General features: G+C 42.4%; 1 protein-coding gene across 4 annotated transcripts in view; it reads left to right on the top strand.

Moving 5' to 3' along the window:
* The first annotated feature begins 242 nt into the window (after positions 1-242).
* The window catches only part of LOC112214893 (protein polybromo-1), a 38349-nt gene continuing 15112 nt past the window's right edge, over positions 243-23479 (top strand). For 3 of the 4 annotated variants that reach the window (XM_024373952.2, XM_024373946.2, XM_024373929.2), the window contains exons 1-20: positions 244-489; positions 1201-1353; positions 4150-4247; positions 4379-4526; positions 9080-9229; positions 9513-9698; positions 10029-10127; positions 10325-10502; positions 10663-10879; positions 11139-11280; positions 13413-13510; positions 14017-14155; positions 14477-14614; positions 15130-15241; positions 16922-17129; positions 20762-21065; positions 21342-21478; positions 21576-21787; positions 21955-22137; positions 22319-22476. In XM_024373952.2, the coding sequence (XP_024229720.1) occupies positions 1219-1353; positions 4150-4247; positions 4379-4526; positions 9080-9229; positions 9513-9698; positions 10029-10127; positions 10325-10502; positions 10663-10879; positions 11139-11280; positions 13413-13510; positions 14017-14155; positions 14477-14614; positions 15130-15241; positions 16922-17129; positions 20762-21065; positions 21342-21478; positions 21576-21787; positions 21955-22137; positions 22319-22476 (3042 nt within the window). In that variant the 5' untranslated portion in view covers positions 244-489; positions 1201-1218. Of the gene's footprint in view, positions 490-1200; positions 1354-4149; positions 4248-4378; positions 4527-9079; positions 9230-9512; positions 9699-10028; positions 10128-10324; positions 10503-10662; positions 10880-11138; positions 11281-13412; positions 13511-14016; positions 14156-14476; positions 14615-15129; positions 15242-16921; positions 17130-20761; positions 21066-21341; positions 21479-21575; positions 21788-21954; positions 22138-22318; positions 22477-23479 lie in introns of all 4 variants that reach the window. The other variant, XM_024373938.2, reaches the window with a different exon arrangement.

Genomic DNA, 23479 nt, shown 5'->3' with positions numbered 1-23479 from the left:
TAATTCAGATCTAGGATGTGTTATTTTAGTGTTCACTTAATTTTTTTGAGCAGTGTATATACATTCTAATACTGCACTTGTCCTGACATACATCGTGTTCTTCCCTTCTCAAGGGACGCCATTTAACCGGCTGTCACAATCTCCGAACAATCAGCGCGAACGCGCTCGGGATGTAGCGCTCAACAGTGCATCCCACTTATAAAGCAGCTGCTTCATATTGATGTTCGCCTTTATCAAAAGCTACCACGACGCTTTTCCATTTCAAACCAGCGCGCTCTTTCAACCACCACCCCCACAGTCTCGGCTTCATGCGTTTGATACCCTTTCAAGTCCCTGCCGCCTCCACTGTTTTCAAATGGATCGCAGCTTTATAGGGTCACATCCGGTCACAATATACTGCCACGGGGGAGGAGCTTGACTAGCTAACGTTTCGAATGAATTGACTTTTTAACGAAACAATTTTGCTCAGGGAAACATACTACAATTCAGGTAAACCGGGATTGCATTTTGCTTTCAATTTGTTTATCAAAGTAGCATTACAACTAGCTTGTTAGCAAGCTAGCTCTAGTTTTTACGGTTTAGCGAACGTTTACATTTTAGGCGCTCGCCTTTGTAAGTTTACTTAGTCATCTAGCTAGCTAACAACGTTACTGCTAACTGTATTTATCAGCAGATTGTTAACTAGATAGCGAGATAAACTAGCTAATATTCTACGTCGAAGATCCCATTTTCCCATGTTTGATAACTAGCTGCTACCTAGCTGACGTTACCGGTAGCCAGATAAAGTTAACACGGACGTGTTTAAATGCTTTTCAGAGTTAATCTCTCAATGTTTGTGTGGCTACCGTGTTATGTTGCTACGGTGGTGTTGTTTTGCTGCCATACTGTGTTTTCGTCTTAGGTCTCTTATGTAGCTAGTGTTGTGGTGTCTGTCTTGTCGTGATGTGTGTTTTGTCCTACTAGTGTACAGTACATTTTATGTTTAATCCCAGCCCTGCTCCCAGCGGGACTCTGTCTCTTTTTAGGCCGTCATTGTAAATCATAATATTTTCTTAATTGAATTGCCTAGTTAAATAAACGAATTATAATAAAATACTTAATTCTGTAACGTTACAGGTCTAGTCAGTGTTTATAATATTATAAAAAATGGATGGCTACTTAGCCAGCAAGCTAACGGTATTTGTGTGTGTTGTTGTGAAGGTACCATCAGTTATACCAATGAGTTCGAAAAGGAGAAGGGCCACCTCTCCATCCAGTAGTGTGAGCGGAGGGGACTTTGACGATGCCTCCTCCTCCACTCCTGGAAGCGGGCGAAAGAGGAGAAGACCCTCTAATGTCCCTACGGTAGATCCTGTGAGTTGAATTTCTTACTCTTCTAGCTCTGATGCAGTGACGATTTTAGCATGTAGATCTTGGTGGGGCAAACTCCCCCCATTATTTTTATGCATGCCAGCAAAGCCACTAAACAATGCATTAATTGCACTATAACGGTGACAAACGGTGTCCACAAACTTTTAGGGCCTAAATAAAGCTGTCTCAACAGCAGATCTTTCTTTTCAGCACCATGGAGTGAATCCTTACCAACGCTACACCTAGCTATCAGCGGAGCCTTGTCTGGCAGCAAAATAGTTCATTCGGCCTCATTTACTGCCCTTAAAAAAAACATAGCTGATATTGCTGACTTGCTTAAACAAATGTGGTTTCTACTGACAATTGAGATGTCCCCTTATGCCATAGTTTGCACGACGAGCGGAAAAGAGGCAATGCGTAATTTAGTTCTTACAGTATTCTCCCTGTACACAAAGTCAGAACTGTAGGATACATAAAGCTTATAAGCAGACAATGAAAACTCTTACAATATTCAGTGATTACATTTCTCTAAAACAGGCAATAGGCTACATGTGCACCACCAAGTCACAACAGTAGGCTAAGTTAAGAGAGGAAAAGGGACCAAATTAATTAGGGTGAGGCACATGAGCTACTATCAGCTTACTACACAACACACACATAGTATTACTGTCTTAGCTACAGTATACATATCTCCCTGGCATATTACATCATTATGCAGCAGCATACAATACATTTATGGAATAACCTTGTTGTTCTGTGCTCAATTGAAGAGAAGGGGGTGCGGCGGCCCTTCTTTGTGGGCAAATTTTGTCATCAAAGTGGGACATTCTCTGGATTTATGGTGCTTTCAAGACAACTGGGGACTCTTGGGGGGGGCAAGGTTGAAATGTCAGTGATCTTCAGGTCGGAGCTCTACAAAGAGGCCCAAGTTCTCAACTAGGATTGTTCAAAACGTATTTTCCCAGTTGAAGCTATTTTTTCCCCCCAGAGTTCCCAGTTGTCTTGAACTCACTGAAGTCTGAGATTTTCCAGTTGTTTTGAACATGGCAGAAGTCATGCTGGATTGACACCACGGCCAATCTATTCAACCTTTTCTGGCCCATGGTGTTATATGTGAATGTTTGTCCGTTTAAGCTTGGAAAAGAGACCCGTAAACCCAGACTTGGACTACACACCCACTCCACTGAATAGCAGACTAGTGATTGCTTTGCACCGCTTGCAGTTAGCCACCGATTCCTTCCAAACCACTCATTGCTGAATTTGGGATTTCCAACTTGTTGTGTAATGTTCATGTCCGATGTCAGATGAGCACCGATATGTTTTATCTATCATTTCTCTTCATATGACAAGGATTGAAAAGGATTTGCCAGTAGATTGTCGACTTGATTCACGATGACTGCATGTCTAGCTTGCTAGCTAAGATTTTGAAAGTATGATGTTGACATGATCAGTCCAATCAAAGCTACGGTAGATATTTATCTGTGACCAGTGACCTTGAGTCTTCTTGGATGCACACTTCTAATGTCAATCTATGGCAGCACCCGAGGGAGGGGCTTAAATCTTGCGGTGACGTAGTGTCCCCATGAGTGACAGAACACTGAGCCAATTACGGCGCAACTAGAGAACATTACCAACCCCTGCGCTCTGTATTTTCTGCTGGCTGCCCTACCACCACAGAAAGCAGTGAGCTAGGCTGAAATGCGTGTATTTTGGAGATGCCTTACTCAAGAAAGCAAAAAAGAGACCATGTTTGTATGCGGATTTATGAACTAAATCATTCAAAGAAAAGCTCATTTTTGGTCCATTTAAAATAACATCAAATTGATCTGAAATACAGTGTAGACATTGTTAATGTTGTAAATGACTATTGTAGCTGGAAACGGCTGATTTTTATGGAATATCTATATAGGAGTGCAGAGGCCCATTTTTATGAGCAAACATCACTCCTGTGTTCCAATGGCACATTGTGCTAGCTAATCCAAGTTTATCATTTTAAAAGGCTAATTGATCATGAGAAAACCCTTTTGCAATTATGTTTCCACAGATGAAAACTGTTGTGCTGATTAAAGAAGCAATACAACTGTCCTTTAGATTAGTTGAGTATCTGGAGCATCAGCATTTGTGGGTTTGATTACAGGCTCAAAATGGCCAGAAACAAAGAACTTTCTTCTGAAACTCGTCAGTCTATTCTTGTTCTGAGAAATTAAGACAAAACCCATTGAATTTGACAGACATCGGTAAACGTCTGCAAAAAAACTGAATAAGATTGTTGCTAGCAGCACAGATAACATGTAAACAGTCTAACCAGCTCTGCTAGGGTGAGTAAAATAGTGAAGCGTGAGGTGTTCTCTCATTTGTGTTTGGAAGAAGCTAGCCAGATTTAGTTAGTTAGCTTGAGCTCTTGACTACTGTTGCGAGGTCAGAATGCTCGGATCAACCCTGCTCCTCAGCCAGCGCATCCGGTGTGCGCTCTGAACGCTCCATGAGCGAAATGCACTGAATTTACGAATGGACAATCGAACAAAGCTCTTAATTTACGAACGCAGAGAGTGCAGTCTGACACTCCAGAGTGAATTTACAAATCCACCCTGACTATCCCTTTGATAAAGCTTGTGGTTATCTTTATCAACATCCTTGTTTTACTCTTGGTCAGGTTTGTCACGTTTTATTTGTGTGATGCAGTGAATCCAAGTTTCCCCAAACACGGATTTGTCTACTGTAACCTGCTTCGACCCACATTATTATTATTATTATTATTATTATTATTATTATTATCATATCATGTTTTGTGTTCAACAGATTACTGTGTGCCATGAGGTGTACAACACTGTCAGGGACCACAAGGACGACCAGGGAAGACTGCTTTGTGAGCTGTTTATCAGGGTACCAAAGAGAAGGTAAGGGTCATAACAAAAATTTAGTCCCTCCCTTTCGCAACCCATTTTCTGATATTTGGTGCCAAATGACCATAGACGAAGTTTAGAGGAAAAGCCCCCAGGTGTCTTATCTCTGCCTCTTCCTCCCTCAGGAAACAGCCAGACTACTATGAGGTGGTGTCCCAGCCCATAGACATGACCAAGATCCAGCAGAAGCTCAAGTCAGAGGACTACCAAGATGTGGAGCAGCTCACTGCTGATTTCCAGCTCATGTTCAACAACGCCAAGACCTACTATAAGGTGACACACACACTGTGTGGATTGAAGTCTAAGCTGAAAATCGATTGAAAACTTGATTGTGCTGTACTTTGTGGTATTACACTTTGTGATAACAAACATTGTTAGTCTTTGACTAGTAGGAAACACATCCTTTAGACACAGCAGGTTATTCATGCTTTTATATCAGGGTTTCCATTAGGATAATGTGGTACTGGACAAACGTGACTTGGAAGATTTACATTTACTGGCCATTTTGAGAAATATACCAGACCCATATGCATTGGGTTCGTAACCCATTAGGGCGTCTACCTCCGGTGCTCGGAATGACAGAAATAACATTTACATTATGGTAATTCATCTTAACAGAACATTCAACTCCTGTAATGAAGTAGACAATAAAACGTCACTTTCAAACGTTTGCCTAAATGCAATTCTAAACAGTGCACCTGATGCCAGCAGTATATGACCGAGATGAAAATCTCCTTAGAAAGAGGGTGACTCTAAAGATGCAACAACTAGGACGGGTTGCTAATATGACTAGGATTGTGCCTTTGGCTTCTGGACAACAAAAGAAAGTTGATATGAAAACCAATAGAACAGAAGAGAAATGGCATATGAGGAAGTCTTTCATAGGCAGCGCAGGTGGCAAAAGGCCTAGTTGATTATTGAGTTGCGGCGGTCAGCGAAAAGCATATAAGTTATGTGAGAAGATTTAAAATGTTGAGACATGAAGAATGAGAGGGTGTGTGGCGAAGATAGACTATAGGTGCATCTTGTGCCTCAACTAGCCTACCTGGTTAAATAAAGGTGAAATAAATAAAAATCTCTCCAGAATGCATGCGCTCAGCTCTCCAGAATGCACTCAGCTGTCTCCTGACAATTCTTTTGCTGTTTCATTGTGTGAATTGTTTATTTTTATCAATTCCCCATTACATGTGTCACGAGTAGTAAAATATACCGTTAATGCCTGTCATTTGGTTACATTAATTTATCTTAATGCATTGTATTACTAATTAGGCCTATAGTCATTTACCATTCTCATTCTTGGGGTGGAAATGTGTTTTGCAGAGATCAAACTGCTACACTTGTGAGAAACACGTTTAGGTTTATTTCATAACTAGCAGATGCTAGTGCTCTCGCATTAGTTGAGTTTGAACTTTTATATTTTTAGCAGTATAAATAAAACATTTATGAATTAACGTGATAATGATTGAGAAACAAAACGTTATTATTGAAATGAAGCTGTTCCGCAGAAATGCGCATATGAAACTCATAACTGGCACTCAGATCGGAAGAAGTGGAAGGATAAATTGTATGATTCCCCAAACTTGAAACAAGTCTTTATAAATTCATTGCCTACACATTTCCTTGTTTGGATTTTCAAGCAAGGCTGGACATGCCTCATAAAATTAAGTAAAACATTCAGGTTTCAAACGATGTTTTCAAAATGCATACTAGAGGTCGACCGATTAATTGGAATGGCCGATTAATTAGGGCTGATTTCAACTTTTCATACCAATCGGAATTCGGTATTTTTGTGGCCCCGCTTTGCAGATTTTAAAAATATATATATATACCGTGCCTTGCGAAAGTATTCAGCCCCCTTGACCTTTGCGACCTTTTGCCACATTTCAGGCTTCAAACATAAAGATATAAAACTGTATTTTTTTGTGAAGAATCAACAACAGGTGGGTCACAATCATGAAGTGGAACGACATTTATTGGATATTTCAAACTTTTTTTAAAACTGAAAAATTGGGCGTGAAAAATTATTCGGCCCCCTTAAGTTAATACTTTGTAGCGCCACCTTTTGCTGCGATTACAGCTGTAAGTCGCTTGGGGTATGTCTCTATCAGTTTTACACATCGAGAGACTGACATTTTTTCCCATTCCTCCTTGCAAAACAGCTCGAGCTCAGTGAGGTTGGATGGAGAGCATTTGTGAACAGCAGTTTTCAGTTCTTTCCACAGATTCTCGATTGGATTCAGGTCTGGACTTTGACTTGGCCATTCTAACACCTGCATATGTTTATTTTTGAACCATTCCATTGTAGATTTTGCTTTATGTTTTGGATCATTGTCTTGTTGGAAGACAAATCTCTGTCCCAGTCTCAGGTCTTTTGCACACCATCAGGTTTTCTTCCAGAATGGTCCTGTATTTGGCTCCATCCATCTTCCCATCAATTTGAACCATCTTCCCTGTCCCTGCTGAAGAAAAGCAGGCCCAAACCATGATGCTGCTACCACCATGTTTGACAGTGGGGATGGTGTGTTCAGGGTGATGAGCTGTGTTGCTTTTACGCCAAACATAACTTTTTGCATTGTTGCCAAAAAGTTCAATTTTGGTTTCATCTGACTAGAGCACCTTCTTCCACATGTTTGGTGTGTCTCCCAGGTGGCTTGTGGCAAACTTTAAATGACACTTTTTATGGATATCTTTAAGAAATGTCTTTCTTCTTGCCACTTTTCCATAAAGGCCAGATTTGTGCAATATATGACTGATTGTTGTCCTATGGACAGAGTCTCCCACCTCAGCTGTAGATCTCTGCAGTTCATCCAGAGTGATCATGGGCCTCTTGGCTGCATCTCTGATCAGTCTTCTCCTTGTATGAGCTGAAAGTTTAGAGGGACGGCCAGGTCTTGGTAGATTTGCAGTGGTCTGATAGTCCTTCCATTTCAATATTATCGCTTGCACAGTGCTCCTTGGGATGTTTAAAGCTTGGGAAATCTTTTTGTATCCAAATCCGGCTTTAAACTTCTTCACAACAATATCTCGGACCTGTCTGGTGTGTTCCTTGTTCTTCATGAGGCTCTCAGCGCTTTTAACGGACCTCTGAGACCATCACAGTGCAGGTGCATTTATACGGAGACTTGATTACACACAGGTGGATTGTATTTATCATCATTAGTCATTAAGGTCAACATTGGATCATTCAGAGATCCTCACTGAACTTCTGGAGAGAGTTTGCTGCACTGAAAGTAAAGGGGCTGAATAATTTTGCACGCCCAATTTTTCAGTTTTTGATTTGTTAATTTAAAAAAAAATATCCAATAAATGTCGTCCCACTTGTTGTTGATTCTTCACAAAGAAATACAGTTTTATATCTTTATGTTTGAAGCCTGAAATGTGGCAAAAGGTCGCAAAGTTCAAGTGGGCCGAAAACCTTCGCAAGGCACTGTATATTTATTTTTTTAATTTTATTTTTTTTAATTAAAATTATTTTCCAAAATATTTTCAATTAAATTTTTTTACACCTTTTATTTAACTAGGCAAGTCAGTTATTAAGAACACATTCTTATTTTCAATGACGGCCTAGGAACGGTGGGTTAACTGCCTCGTTCAGGGGCAGAAAGACAGATTTTCACCTTGTCGGCTCGGGGGATCCAATCTTGCAACCTTACAGTTAACTAGTCCAACGCAATAACGACCTGCCTCTCTCTCGTTGCACTCCACAAGGAGACTGCCTGTTATGCAAATGCAGTAAGCCAAGGTAAGTTGCTAGCTAGCATTAAACTTATAAAAAACAATCAATCATAATCACTAGTTAACTACACATGGTTGATTATATTACTAGATAGCATACAAGTATCTGACTGAGCGGTGGTAGGCAGAAGCAGGCGCGTAAACATTCATTCGAACAGCACTTTAGTGCGTTTTGCCAGCATCTCTTCGTTGTGCGTCAAGCATTGCACTGTTTATGACTTCAAACCAATCAACTCCCGAGATGAGGCTGGTGTGACCGACGTGAAATGGCTGGCTAGTTAGCGCGCGGTAATAGCGTTTCAAACTTCACTCTCTCTGAGCCTTGGGGTGGTTGTTTCCCTTGCTCTGCATGAGTAACGCTGCTTCGATATGGTGGCTGTTGTTGTTGGTTCGAGCCCAGGGAGGAGCGAAGAGAGGGACTGAAGCTAGACTGTTACACTGGCAATGCTAAAGTGCCTATAAGAATATCCAATAGTCAAAGGTTAATGAAATACAAATGGTATAGAGGGAAATAGTCCTATAATAACTACAACCTAAAACTCATTACCTGGGAATATTGAAGACTCATGTTAAAAGGAACCACCAGCTTTCATATGTTCTCATGTTCTGAGCAAGGAACTGAAACGTTAGCTTTCTTACATAGCACATATTGCACTTTTATGTTCTTCTCCAACACTTTGTTTTTTTGCATTATTTAAACCAAATTGAACAGGTTTCATTATCTACTTGAGGATAAATAGATTTTATTGATGTATTATATTAAGTTAAAATAAGTGTTAATTCAGTATTGTTGTAATTGTCATTATTACAAGCACTTTTTTTTTTTAAATCAGCCAATTTAATTGGTATCAGCTTTTTTGGTCCTCCAATAATCGGTATCGGTGTCGAAAAATCATAATCGGTCGACCTCTAATGCATACTGCCTCCAGCTAAAGTGGTGGGTGACGTGCTGATAGCCTGCCCACCGGTGGGTTTTTTTCTCCCGGGTCAATTTGACCGAAAACAATTTTTATTTATCTGACTTTTTTTTTTTGGCCAACAGCCAGCAATTACTGGCTAACAGAAAATCTGTTTTATCTCTGACTTGTCAGGCAGATGGTGTGGAGTACCAAGAGGCCTGCAGGCTGTGGGAACTCTATGTCCACACCAGGAATGAGTTTGTTCAGCCAGGGGATGGTGATGAAGATGACGACGATGGTGAAGACATCCTAGATAATCGTGCTCTCTTCACTGAAGATGAGGTAGAGATTAAAGATCATCTGACAAATATATCTATATATCATGAGATCTTTAAGATCCTTCCTGCTTTGTATGTCTATCTATCATGGACAATCTACATCATGTTAAGTCAACCACATATCTTTTATACTCACCTCTTCTGTGTCTACAACATCTACCCTCAAGCTAAGTTTACTCATTGTTGACAAGCTCTGTAGACTTGCGCACTTGCAACTCAAGTTCCATAAGTACTGGATGTACGTGGGATCATAGCTTGTGGTTGTTCCTGTATGCGCTGATCTACAGACCCCACCGAGCTGCCTGAAGGAGGTTTTGGAGCAGCTGCTAGATGCTGTAGTGTCATACACGGACCCCTCAGGAAGGGTCATCAGTGAGCTCTTCCAGAAGCTGCCTTCCAAAGTGCACTACCCAGACTACTATGCCGTTATCAAGGAGCCCCTTGATCTGAGAGCCATCACTCAGAGAATACAGGTATCCTATTCACCTGATGCATTGCAATTTGTGTAGAATTGATTGACATCTAATTGGTTAAGCGTATTAATACATAAACACATGAATATAGGCCAACTTGATATCGTTTGTTATTTTGTGTAATCATATAATATATCATATGTGTCCTGTGTAGCTCAGTTCGTAGAGCATGGCGCTTGCAGCACCAGGGTTGTGGGTTCGATTCCCGTGGGGGACCGGTATGAAAATGTATACTTTCACTACTGTCGGTCGCTCTGGATAAGAGCGCCTGCTAATTAACAAAAATGTAACTCTGTAACCTAACCATGATATTTTGTGAATCTTTGTCAGATCGGATACTACAAAAGTGTCACCGGCATGGCTAAGGATGTTGACCTTCTGGTGAAAAATGCAAAAACATACAATGAACCAGGATCTCAGGTTTTTAAGGTATATTTATCCTCCTATATGGCATAGGATATATTCTATACAGCATTTCCCTATTGGTATCTTATGTTCTTGTGAGTAGTTGTGCGGAAAGTCTAGTTTCAGTAGAGCCATGTTGTGCTCAAGATTTCCCTGCATGTCTACAACTTAGATGTTATAGAAAGCACACTAATCTCAATGCTTCCTTATTTGATGTCAAGGATGCTAACATCATCAAGAAGGTCTTCATCCAGAGAAAGACTGAAATAGACCATGCTGAGCCCACTAAGACCAGTGTCCGCATCAAGAACCGGAGGTCAGCCCAGGGAGACCGTTTCTCTGCCATCACCCTGGCTTTGCAGTACGGCTCAGAGAATGATGAGGACGACCTGCTCTCTGGTGAGTTTGTCAACACAACAAACGCGCGCACACACTAACCAGATTTGAATTGTTGAGTCTTTGAGGCCAAGCCCTCTTCATAGCTTTATGTTGTTACGGTGTGGTTAAGTATGTGTGATTTTGTAAATGTGTGCACTTCTCTGTGTATCATGTGTTCCAGGCTCTGTGCATTATGATGAGGGTGAGTCTGAGGCGGAGTGCCTGAGCTCCAGTATGGACATGGGTAACCCAGTGTTCCAGCTGTACGAGGCTGTGAGGGGGGGCAGGAACAGCCAGGGACCGCTCCTTTCTGAACCCTTCCTCCAGCTGCCCTCCAGGAAAGAATACCCTGACTACTACCAGCAGATCAAACACCCCATCGCCCTGCAGCAGATCAGGTAGGAATAGGCTACTACAGTACATCGTCCTATAGGCACTGTACATGGAGAGTTGGTGTCAGTCAATGGTGAAAAAGAGAATGTCCGCTCAGTGTTGCTGCTCCCAATGCAATTTTTTTGTTCGTTTTTCTTTTTTCTACTTTTTTGCAAGCAGCAAAACTCTATGGACCTTGTTTTTGTCCAGCTCCTGGTGCTATTTTGAATGTATGTAAAAACCCATCCATTCAGTGAATGATGAACTTCTTTGTCCCTGTCTCAGGGAGAAGATGAAGAATGGGGAGTACGAGAGTGTGGAGCAGATGGACTCTGACCTTACTCTGATGTTTGAGAATGCCAAGTGTTACAACGTGCCCACCTCAGGCATCTCCAAACGGGCCCTCCGGCTGCAGCAGATCCTGCTGGTCAGTAGAGGGACTTGGATCTTGTTTGCCCTTTGCTGTTGGTTTAGGAGGGGGCTCTCCAGCCCTGTTCCTGGGGACCTACCCTCTTGTAGAGTTTCACTCCAACCCCACTAACCTGATCTAGTGCCTTGCAAAAGTATTCACCCTCCTTGGCCCCCTATTCACCCCCCTATTTTGTTGCATTACAACCTGTAATGTAAATGGATTTTTAATAGGATTTCATGTAATGGACATACGCAAAATAGTCCAAATTGATGACGTGAAATGAAAGATAATGTGTTTTTAAAAATTCTACAAAATAAAAAATGGAAAAGTGGTGTGTGCGCATATATTCACCCCCTTTGCTATGAAGCCCCTAAATAAGATCTGGTGCAACCAATTAACTTCAGAAGTCACATAATTAGATTGCATACAGGTGGACTTTAAGTGGCACATGATCTCAGTATATATATATATACACACCTGTTCTGAAAAGCCCCAGAGTCTGCAACACCACAAAGTGGCACTATGAAGACCAAGGAGCTCCAAACAGGTCAGGGTCAAAGTTGTGGAGAAGTATAGATCAGGGTTGGGTTATAAAAAAATATCTGAAACTTTGAATACCCCATGGAGCACCATTTTTAAATCCATTATTTAAAAAATATAAAGAATATGACACCACGACAAACCTGCCAAGAGAAGGCCGCCCACAAACTCACAGACCAGGCAAGGAGGGCATTAATCAGAAAGGCAACAAAGAGACCAAAGATTACCTTGAAGGAGCTGCAAAGCTCCACAGCAGCGATTGAATTAACTGTCCATAGGACCACTTTAAGCCGTACACTCCACAGAGCTGGACTTTACGGAGGAGTGGCCAGAAAAAAAATAAGCAAACATGTTTGGTGTTCGCCAAAAGGCATGTGGGAGACTCCCCAAACATATGGAAGAAGGTACTCTGGTCAAATGAAACTAAAATTGTGCTTTTTGGCCATCAAGGAAAACGCTATGTCTGGCGCAAACCCGACACCTCTCATCACCCCGAGAACGCTGTCCCAACAGTGAAGCATGGTGGTGGCAGCATCATGCTGTGGGGGTGTTTTTCATCGGCAGGGACTGCAAAACTGGTCAAAATTGAAGGAATGATGGATGTCTCTAAATACAGGGAAATTCTTGAGGGAAACCCGTTTCAGTCTTCCAGAGATTTGAGACAATGACCCTAAGCATACTGCTAAAGCAACCCAGACTTCAATCCAATTGAGAATCTGTGGTATGACTTAAAGATTGCTGTACACCAGCGGAAACCATCCAACTTGGAGGAGCTAGAGCAGTTTTGAAGAATGGGCAAAAATCCCAGTGGTTAGATGTGCCAAGCTTATAGAGACATACTCCAAGAGACTTGCAGCTGTAATTGCTGCAAAAGGTGGCTCTATAAAGTATTGACTTTGGGGGGGCGAATAGTTATGCACGCTCAAGTTTTCCGCTTTTTGTCTTATTTCTTGTTTGTTTCACAATAAAAAATATATATTGCGTCTTCAAAGTGGTAGGCATGTTGTGTAAATCAAATGATACAAAACCCCCCAAAATCTATTTTAATTCCAGGTTGCAAGGCAACAAAATTGGAAAAATGCCAAGGGGGGTGAATACTTTGGTAAGCCACTGTATAGCTTATCAACCAGATAATTATTAGAATCAGGTGCGCTAGATTGGGGTTGGAGAAAAAACCTATAGGGTGGTAGCTCTCCAGGAACAAGGTTGGAGAGCCCTGGTTTAGGGTAAAAGCTGAATATATTAAACTAGTTCAGAGTTCACTGGTAGGATTTCTTTCTGGTGGTGGGTTGGGACTGGAACTGTAGGAATACAAGACATAAAAATGCGAATTCTGGTAGGGTTTCTATATAACAGTGGTGGCTGCTGAGGGGAGGGTGGCTCATAATAATGGCCAGAACGGAGCAAATGGAATGGCATCAAGCACATGGAAACCATGTTTTTGATACCATTCCACTTATTCCGCTCCAGCCATTACCATGGGCCCGTCCTCCCCAATTAAGGTTCCACCAACCTCCTGTGCTGTATACAAAATAATTTAAGACCGAATGGTGAGTAGTACACTATTGTTATTGTTTTGAATGCAGTATGTAATGAATGTTTTGCAGCTTAAGAAGAGGGAGCTTTTGAGGAGAGGTGACGAAGAGGAACAGGAAAGCATTCTGTCCTCTGACACAGGAACTGGCAGTGCCACCAAGAGGAAAAGGTAGGACCACTTCTCTCGTTCTCTACATAGATGCCGATTGTTGCCATCTCACACCAAGTCAACCACCTATCGCTTTCATTCTCGATTTCTGTGTCTATCTACAACAGCTGCCCTCATGCTTATAAGTCACAGGAGGTTGGTGGCACCTTAATTGTGCAGGACGGGCTCATAGTAATGGCTGGAACAGAATAGACAGAATGGTATCGAACGCATCTAACACATGGTTTCCATGTGTTTACCATTCCATTGAAGCCAATCCAGCCTATGTTATGAGCTGTCCTTCCCTCCGCAGCCTCCTGTGTTATAAGTTGACCCTTTGTCAAGCTAAGTAGATCTGCAACACTTGCACTCAAGTTGCCTACAGGAGGCCAGGTTTTTTTGAACAAATCTATAAAGCATTAATTCGCTATCCTGACAACTTGTGTTAGCTAATATTGCATTCATACATGTTTTATATTTAATTTTAAAAAGTAACTTCACTAACCCAGGCTTCTCTTGCTCTGCAGCCATAAGAAGAACATGAAGAACCGTATGAAGGCACTGTATGCTGCAGTGACTGAAGCCAGAGAGCCAGGGACCAACCGGAGGCTCTGTGATCTGTTCATGGTCAAGCCCTCCAAGAAGGATTATGCAGACTACTACAAGGTAGATATGAGTTCAACACAAGGCTTTCACAATCCACTAGTTGGCGGTTGCTAGGGTCAATTAATCAACGTTTTTCTTTAAACGTACCAATCTTACTTTCCATGACAAAATGTAGTCCGGTGTATTGGACGTATCCTATTGCAGTGGAGAAACGCCACACATATTTTATATCCAAGCAGAATCTTGTTTATTTGAAACGCGTATCTCGTGTTCAGCAATGGAAAATATCTTTGAACTGTTATTTTTATTCCCCAATGTTGGAATCGATACAGATGCTGTGGTTCGACTAATCTATGAACCTAACTCCTCCCTACTAATCAGGTGATCCTGGAGCCCATGGACCTTAAGACCATCGAGCACAACGTCCGCTCAAAGCGCTACGCCACCGAAGAAGCCCTGATGGACGACATGAGGCTGATGTTCCGCAATGCACGTCACTACAACGAGGAGGGATCTCAGGTAGGACCACAGCCAATCACTCACAGGGCCATGTCGCTGTGAACAGTGTGAAGCGAACCGGTGCACATGCGCAGATACTGTGTGATAGCAAAGTGTCGTATCTCGCTCATTCAGTATCCTCAGCTATTCATTGATGATAGGCCCTGCTTTACTGAAGTTGAAAGACATTGTGAGATTATTACATTGCAAGATACAGCTTTTGATTGCCGTTAGGTAGGTCTAGTGCACGGTCTGACTGTCTACTAGGTGGCCGACCTGCCTGTACTGTGCCCCTCTCTCGCCATCACTCGCTAGCTTGCTATGACGACAGTGAGACCCAAAGAATTGCTGGCATTATGAATTCACGTGGAATTCTTTCTTCTCATTATAACAGAAAACCGATTTGAAAAAATAAAAATGTCAGTTTAAACATTTAGATCGTTTTTTTTTTATTTCTTAATTAACACAACCCTGGGCTAAATTTACAACAAAAGGGAGGGTTGAGTGACATGTTCTGATGTTGTTTTGCTGTGAAGGTTTATAATGACGCTGGCATCCTGGAGAAGATAGTGAAGGACAAGAGGAAGGATCTAGGAGCTTCTCCCGAGGAGGACACTGACAACATGGGATCTCCTAAGCTCAAACTAAGTGTGTTTGACTCTTCTCTATGGGCGTTGTAACATTACTTCCGAAAAATTCCAAGAAAACATACACCTTAGCCAAATACACTTAAACTCAGTTTTTCACAATTCCTGACATTTAATCCTAGTAAAGATTCCCTGTCTTAGATCAGTTAGGATCACCACTTTATTTTAAGAATGTAAAATGTCAGAATAATAGGGGGGAAGAGTGATTTATTTCAGCATTTATTTCTTTCATCACATTCCCAGTGGGTCAGACGTTTACATCCACTCAATTAGTATTTGGTAGCATTGCCTTTAAATTGTTTAACTTGGGTCAAACGTTTCGGTAGCCTTCCACAAGCTTCCCACAATAAGTTGGGTGAATTTTGTTCTATTCCCCCTGACAGAGCTGGTGTAACTGAGTCAGGTTTGTAAGCCTCTTTGCTCGCACATGCTTTTTCAGTTCTGCCCACATATTTTCTATAGGATTGAGGTCAGGGCTTTGTGATGGCCACTTCAATACCTTGACTTTGTTGTCCTTAAGCCATTTTGCCACAACTTTGGAAGTATGCTTGGGGTCATTGTCCATTTGGAAGACCCGTTTGCAGCCAAGCTTTAACTTCCTGACTGATATTCTTGCTTCAATATATCTACATAATTTTCCTCCCTCATGAAACCATCTATTTTGTGAAGTGCACCAGTCCCTCCGGTAGCAAAGCACACCCACAACATGATGCTGCCACCCCATGCTTCACGGTTGGGATGGTATTCTTCAGCTTGCAAGCCTCCCCCTTTTTCCTCCAAACATAACGATGGTCATTATGGCCAACTGTTCTATTTTTGTTTTATCAGACCAGAGGACATTTCTCCAAAAAGTACAATCTTTGTCCCCATGTGCAGTTGCAAACCGTAGTCTGGCTTTTTTTATGGCGGTTTTGGAGCAGTGGCTTCTTCCTTGCTGAGTGGCCTTTCAGGTTATATCGATATAAGATTTGTTTTACTGTGGATATAGATACTTTTGTACCTATTTCTTCCAGCATCTTCACAAGGTCCTTTGCTGTTGTTCTGGGATGAATTTGCACTTTTAGCACCAAAGTACATTCATCTCTAGGAGACAGACCGCGTCTCCTGAGCGGTATGACGGCTGTGTGGTCCCATGGTGTTAATACTTGCGTACTGTTGTTTGTACAGATGAATGTGGTACCTTCAGGTGTTTGGAAATTGCTCCCATGGATGAACCAGACTTGTTGAGGTCTACAATTTTCATTCCTGATGTCTTGGCTGATTTCTTTTGATTTTCCCATGATGCGAAGCAAAGAGGCACTGAGTTTGAATGTAGGCCTTGAAATACATCTACAGGTACACTCAAATGATGTCAATTAGCTTATCAGAAGCTTCTAAAGCCATGACATCATTTTCAGGAATTTTCCAAGCTGTTTAAAGGCACAGTCAACTTAGTGTATGTAAACTTCTGACCCACTGGAATTGTGATACAGTGAATTAAAAGTGAAATAATTTGTCTGTAAGCAATTGTTGGAAAAATGACTTGTGTCATGCACAAAGTAGATGTCCTAACCGACTTGCCAAAACTATAGTTTGTTAACAAGAAATTTGTGGAGTTGACATACCTAAGTGTAAGTAAACTTCCCTCTTCAACTGTATATCTTGCTGATTTGATGACATTTTCACGGAATTCTCTCTGTAGGGAAGAGTGGTGTGTCTCCTAAGAAGTCCAATAAGTGCCTGACCCCCCTGCAGCAGCGCCTCAACGAGCTGTATGACGCTGTGAGGAACTACACAGACGCCAGGGGGCGACGTATCTCCACCATCTTCCTGCGCCTGCCCTCCCGTGCCGAGCTGCCTGACTACTACGCCACCATCAAGAGGCCCATTGACATGGAGCGCCTGCGCAGGTAAGCTAGAGGCTAACCTGTGTGTGTGTGGTAGTGATGCGCGGGTTGACTCATAACCCGCAGTTCCTGCGGTTATATCTGGGGGTTTAGGGTCATGTAATATTGTGTGGATAAAGGCTGGGTTGAATAAAGAGAAAACAATGCCTTACATTCATGGATGTTTTATCATTCTTGTGCAATTTATATTTCTAGGCTACATTGAGGTTTTTCTTTCATTATTTTAGGCTAACTGTACGCGTGCCAAATAGTCTACAAATTATTTTGGGAACGGGCAAAAAAAAAAAGCAAGCGTTAATCCACAGCGGCAAAAAGGACAATGTCAGAGTTTTATTCAATATGAGAAAAGCTGTGAAATGGAGAGTTGAAAATAGAGCGAAGGGAGGGCCAGAAATGTAATGTTTTGGAAAGATGTGGTAAAAGGATGAGTACATAGCAGTACATTCTATGTGTAATCGTGAGGGCTATATAAATACAACAGTCACAAGACCGGGACTTCAAATGAGCCTATGACAGGTTAAAGGAACTGTAGCCTACTGTTCGGATGAGTTAAATGGAAAATGAAATCTGGACACTGACTCTAGGTCTATAACCTCTCACATAGCCTTAATATTATCTCCTGAAGAATTAAGCATTTCTTACAGTAAATTTAGGCTATACACCAAATGTAGGCTACATTTTGACTTGGGAACATGAGTTGAGAGAGAATCTTTCTTTCAGTATCTTGAGAGAATGTGAATGCACAGTTAGATACGGTCTGTAGTGGTGCTATCTTTATCAGCATCATAAAAGCTGATAGTATTTCAACCACAAAATATGCATCCAAGCTGAACTAAAATCTCATCGGAAAGATGTTGGGTCGTTTTCACAGCTTTCTATTTCCTTACAACCGGTCAAACTGAGGTCATTTGGAAGTTTGAATCCCAGTAAATATTTCAATTTTTTAAAAGTTATTGCATTTTCTCCTCGGCCCCTAAACGTCTTTTGCTCCGCGAAAGAAGCAGAGATGACAGAGAACTTTACCAATGTCAACTAGATTGAAGCATTCATTCTGTTGAATTCCTATTATTTTTTTAAATATTTAACTTTATTTAACCAGGTAGGCTAGTTGAGAACAAGTTCTCATTTACAACCTGGCCAAAATAAAGCAAAGCAGTGCGACACAAACAACAACACAGAGGTACACATGGAATAAACAAACATACAGTGAACAATACAATAGAAAAAGTCTATATACAGTGTGCAAATGAGATAGGATAAGGGAGGTAAGGCAATACATGGGCATAGTGGCGAAATAATTACAATATAGCAAATAAACACTGGAGTGATTGATGTGCAGAAGATGAGTGTGCAAGTAGAGTATTATGACATTATTCTGGTGCGCAAGGGTTTATTTGGTATTCTAGTGTAACATATAATGAGAGGAGAGAAGCTGCATGTATCTAATATAGACAAGTTGACTAAGAAATAGCCTACCAAATGTCAGAAATTATAAGCAGAACCGTATCTATATCGGGTAAGAAACTCCTGCACTTCCTGTCAACTCTTTCTGCCGTCTCTGACTGTAGCCTACAGCGAATTCTCTAAATTAGCCGGTCAGGGTTGAGTATGTGCCTCAGATTTTCACTTTATTACATATAGTTGGGTGGTTGCGGGTGGGTTATTAGCAATTGCAGGTGGGTGCGGGTGAACAAACATCTGACCCTTCCACCACTAGTGTGTGGCTAGCTAAAGGTTAAGTTGCTGGGTGGTTAGAGAGATGGGCCAGAAACGAAGGTTGCCCTGTTTGAATCCCAGCTCCGACGGGGAAAAGCTGTTGTGGAGTGAGCCAGCAACTGGAGGGTTGCTTGTGTCAGTATCCTTGAGCAGGGCACTTATCCCCTAAACTGCATCAGTGGCGCTTGGGGTTGGGATCTGATAAAACTAGAAACAACCTTTCATTCAGTAGAATAAAATAAGAAGAGTATAGTACAAAAATAACAGGTATCAGAATAAAATTGACTGTAACAACAACGTCAATGACGTTTATTTGAGTATGATTTGCCCTCCAAAAATGAATAATTAAATAAATACTACATTGGTTGTTGTAGCTCTATTTGAATGAAGTGAGATAAATGACGAGTCCATAAAGCAAACCATATTAAGTGAAGATGTAAAAAATATATATATACACTGCTCAAAAAAATAAAGGGAACACTTAAACAACACAATGTAACTCCAAGTCAATCACACTTCTGTGAAATCAAACTGTCCACTTAGGAAGCAACACTGATTGACAATAAATTTCACGTGCTGTTGTGCAAATGGAATAGACAACAGGTGGAAATTATAGGCAATTAGCAAGACACCCCCAATAAAGGAGTGGTTTGCAGGGGGTGACCACAGACCACTTCTCAGTTCCTATGCTTCCTGGCTGATGTTTTGGTCACTTTTGAATGCTGGCGGTGCTTTCACTAGTGGTAGCATGAGACGGAGTCTACAACCCACACAAGTGACTCAGGTAGTGCAGCTCATCCAGGATGGCACATCAACGCGAGCTGTGGCAAGAAGGTTTGCTTTGTCTGTCAGCGTAGTGTCCAGAGCATGGAGGCGCTACCAGGAGACAGGCCAGTACATCAGGAGACGTGGAGGGGGCCGTAGGAGGGCAACAACCCAGCAGCAGGAACGCTACCTCCGCCTTTGTGCAAGGAGGAGCAGGAGGAGCACTGCCAGAGCCCTGCAAAATGACCTCCAGCAGGCCACAAATGTGCATGTTTCTGCTCAAACTGTCAGAAGCAGACTCCATAAGGGTGGTATGAGGGCCCTACGTCCACAGGTGGGGGTTGTGCTTACAGCCCAACACCGTGCAGGACGTTTGGCATTTGCCAGAGAACACCAAGATTGGCAAATTCGCCACTGGCGCTCTGTGCTCTTCACAGATGAAAGCAAGTTCACACTGAGCACATGTGACAGACATGACAGAGTCTGGAGACGCCGTGGAGAACGTTCTGCTGCCTGCAACATCCTCCAGCATGACCGGTTTGGTGGTGGGTCAGTCATGGTGTGGGGTGGCATTTCTTTGGGGGGCCGCACAGTCCTCCATGTGCTCGCCAGAGGTAGCCTGACTGCCATTAGGTACCGAGATGAGATCCTCAGAACCCTTGTGAGACCATATGCTGGTGCGGTTGGCCCTGGGTTCCTCCTAATGCAAGACAATGCTAGACCTTATGTGGCTGGAGTGTGTCAGCAGTTCCTGCAAGAGGAAGGCATTGATGCTATGGACTGGCCCGCCCAGGCGTTGTAGGGAGGTCATACAGGCACGTGGAGGCCACACACACTACTGAGCCTCATTTTGACTTGTTTTAAGGACATTACATCAAAGTTGGATCAGCCTGTAGTGTGGTTTTCCACTTTAATTTTGAGTGTGACTCCAAATCCAGACCTCCATGGGTTGATAAATTTGATTTCCATTGATAATTTTTGCGTGATTCTTGTTGTCAGCACATTCAACTATGTAAAGAGAAAGTATTTAATAAGAATTTCATTCATTCAGATCTAGGATGTGTTATTTTAGTGTTCCCTTTATTTTTTTGAGCAGTGTATATTTCTCCCTGTTTCAATAGAAAATGTAATGATCTTATCATCTTGTTCTCCAGCCACATGGCGGGAGGCCGATACCAGGACGTGGATGCTCTGGTGGAAGACTTTGCAGTGATGTTCAACAACGCCTGTACCTACAACGAGCCAGAGTCCCTGATCTACCGTGACGCTCTGCTCCTCCACCGCGTGCTCCTGGATACCCGGCGGCTGCAGGAGGGAGGGGAGGAGGGCGGCGGCTCTCCCCCTGCTGTAGGGCCAGTGGTCATGGAACTGATCCGGAACCTGTTTGTGTCTGTGCTGGCGCACCAGGACGAGGAGGGGAGGTGTTACAGCGACTCACTGGCTGAGATCCCTGCCCAGGTAAGAGAAAGGAGATCGCCCATACTCTACCTGGTGCCGCCGTATTCATAGTGTCTCGGGGTAGGAGTGCTGATCTAGGATCAGGTCCCCCACTGTCTATGTAATCTTATTCATTGTGATCTAAAAGGCAAAACCTATCATAATTCAGCACTCATATGGCCCTTGGTTATGCTCTTAAAAATAACTGATGTTTAAGATATCAGCAAAGTCATTCAGAGTTTTTAATAGCAACTGTTTTTCTGAACGACAAATAAAACTGTTAACTGACTTCAACAGGACCCGACCAGCCCGGAGAACCCTCCGCTCAACTTCGATGTGATCCGGGCCAACATAGACCGAGGACGCTACCGCAGGCTGGACGTGTTCCAGGAGCACATGTTCAATGTGCTGGAGAAGGCCAGGCGCCTGCACAGGTACGTAGTCAATAGAAAGGCCTTTTGAATTACTCTCCAACCTTTTTTTAGTCTTGAACCACCCCCAGAACCCTCACCTTGCCCTGTTTCTTCCCAGGACGGACTCTGAGATCTTTGAGGATGCGGTGGAGCTGCAGCAGTTCTTTATAAAGATCCGGGATGAGCTGTGTAAGAACGGAGAGATCCTCCTCTCCCCTGCGCTCAGCTACACCTCCAAACACCTGCACAATGACGTGGAGCAGGAAAAGAGAGAGAAACTACCTAAGGAGATAGAGGAGGATAAACTGAAGAGGGAGGAGGAGAACAAAGGTGTGTTAGTGAGTGATGGCGTTGTGGCCGGATATGCGTGTGTAGAATACGTGCATTTCTTCTGTGCTGGTGTGTGATTGCCAGTGCAGGTGATTGATGTAACATAGACTCTGAGTCTGAAGCCTATACAATGTGAGAGGTATTATAATATTCTAATTTACTTCCAGAGGAGGGAGAGAAGGCTGAGGACCCAGCTGGGGGAGGTGCGGGGCCAGAGAGGACATACCGTCAGGACTGCAGCTTTGAGAACAGAACCTACCACGTGGGTGACTGTGTCTACGTGCAGCCAGCCGAGGCCAACCTCAAGCCTCACATCGTCTGCATCGAGCGCCTGTGGGAGGATGAAACAGGTAACCAACTCAACACGCAGGTTTAGACATGGACGCTTTGAGACACACACACACACACACTCTTACTGCTTTCTGCCACTCCCTCCTGTTAGTGTGTGTGTGTGTGTGTGTGTGTGTGTGTGTGTGTGTGTGTGTGTGTGTGTGTGTGTGTGTGTGTGTGTGTGTGTGTGTGTGTGTGTAGGTGAGAAGTGGCTGTATGGCTGTTGGTTCTACAGGCCTAGTGAGACCTTTCATCTAGCCACACGCAAGTTCCTCAAGCAAGAGGTCTTCAAGAGTGACTACTTCAGCAAAGTACCAGTCAGCAAGATACTGGCAAAATGCATGGTCATGTTTGTCAAGGTAAGGCCATCCTATATATCTGAACGGTTTTGATAATACACACCCCAGGACCATAGATGTATGCAATTCTATGCTCATCTATCGGATCATTATTTTAGCTGAACATTATAGCTACATGCATGCCCCGCCTACCTCAGGATCTGTCTTCTTCAGCCATCTATTTCCTGTGTTTGAAGGATGCTTTTATTTCTCTCCTGCAACTCATTCATGCTCTTACTTGTGCCTGTCGCTTTTTCACGTTAACGTTATGACTGCGGAGATGTTTATAATGACCTGTCAAACACACCCCAGTAATTGCTGAAATGGGGTCAATGGAATACATTCTTTCTGTTGCATCTTTAAGAACGCTAAAGCTTTGTCTGGAATGTAATGTAGGCCTGTTGTCTCGACACTTTTACATCACAAGAAAGAGAAGAAGTAACTTTATTTTAAATGGTGTTCATTTTTTTTTTGTGGAATTGAAAAAAAGTGATCATTTCATGCAGTTGAAATGTGTATAAATTAGATGCTCTGAAATTAAAACAACTTCAGAAAATGAACATTCGGATTATACTGATATTATGTCTGATCTCGCAAACAATGTTAAGTGTATAGATGGGTGTAATCTAGAGCCAAGCGTGTTGATTTTTAATCTGAGGGTTTCCTGCTATTGAATGCGGTTTGTATCCTGCTGTTGAATTATGCAACAGAACGTGCTAACAGTAATTTATCAGGCAGTCGAAACAGTGCAGGTAGGCCAAGACAGAGCAAGTTTTTGGTGGTTGCAACCCTGTTCCACCTCTTTATGTTAATTTTGTGGTTTATGCACTATGCAAATGAACCTAGTGTATTTAAACAAATGAGGCATGTATATATATTATTTTGAACACACACACATATATATATATATATATACTGAACGAAAATATAAACACATTTTATTTATTGCGGTTGGAACACTCACTACCAAGTTACAAACTTCCTCTGGAAGCAATGTAGGCACAAGAACTGAGCTTCATGAAAT

The sequence above is a fragment of the Oncorhynchus tshawytscha genome, linkage group LG02, assembly GCF_018296145.1.
Source record: "Oncorhynchus tshawytscha isolate Ot180627B linkage group LG02, Otsh_v2.0, whole genome shotgun sequence".
Taxonomy (NCBI): Eukaryota; Metazoa; Chordata; class Actinopteri; order Salmoniformes; family Salmonidae; genus Oncorhynchus; species Oncorhynchus tshawytscha.
Note: the sequence above shows the minus strand (reverse complement) of the source record. Positions and strands in the feature narration are given on the sequence as shown.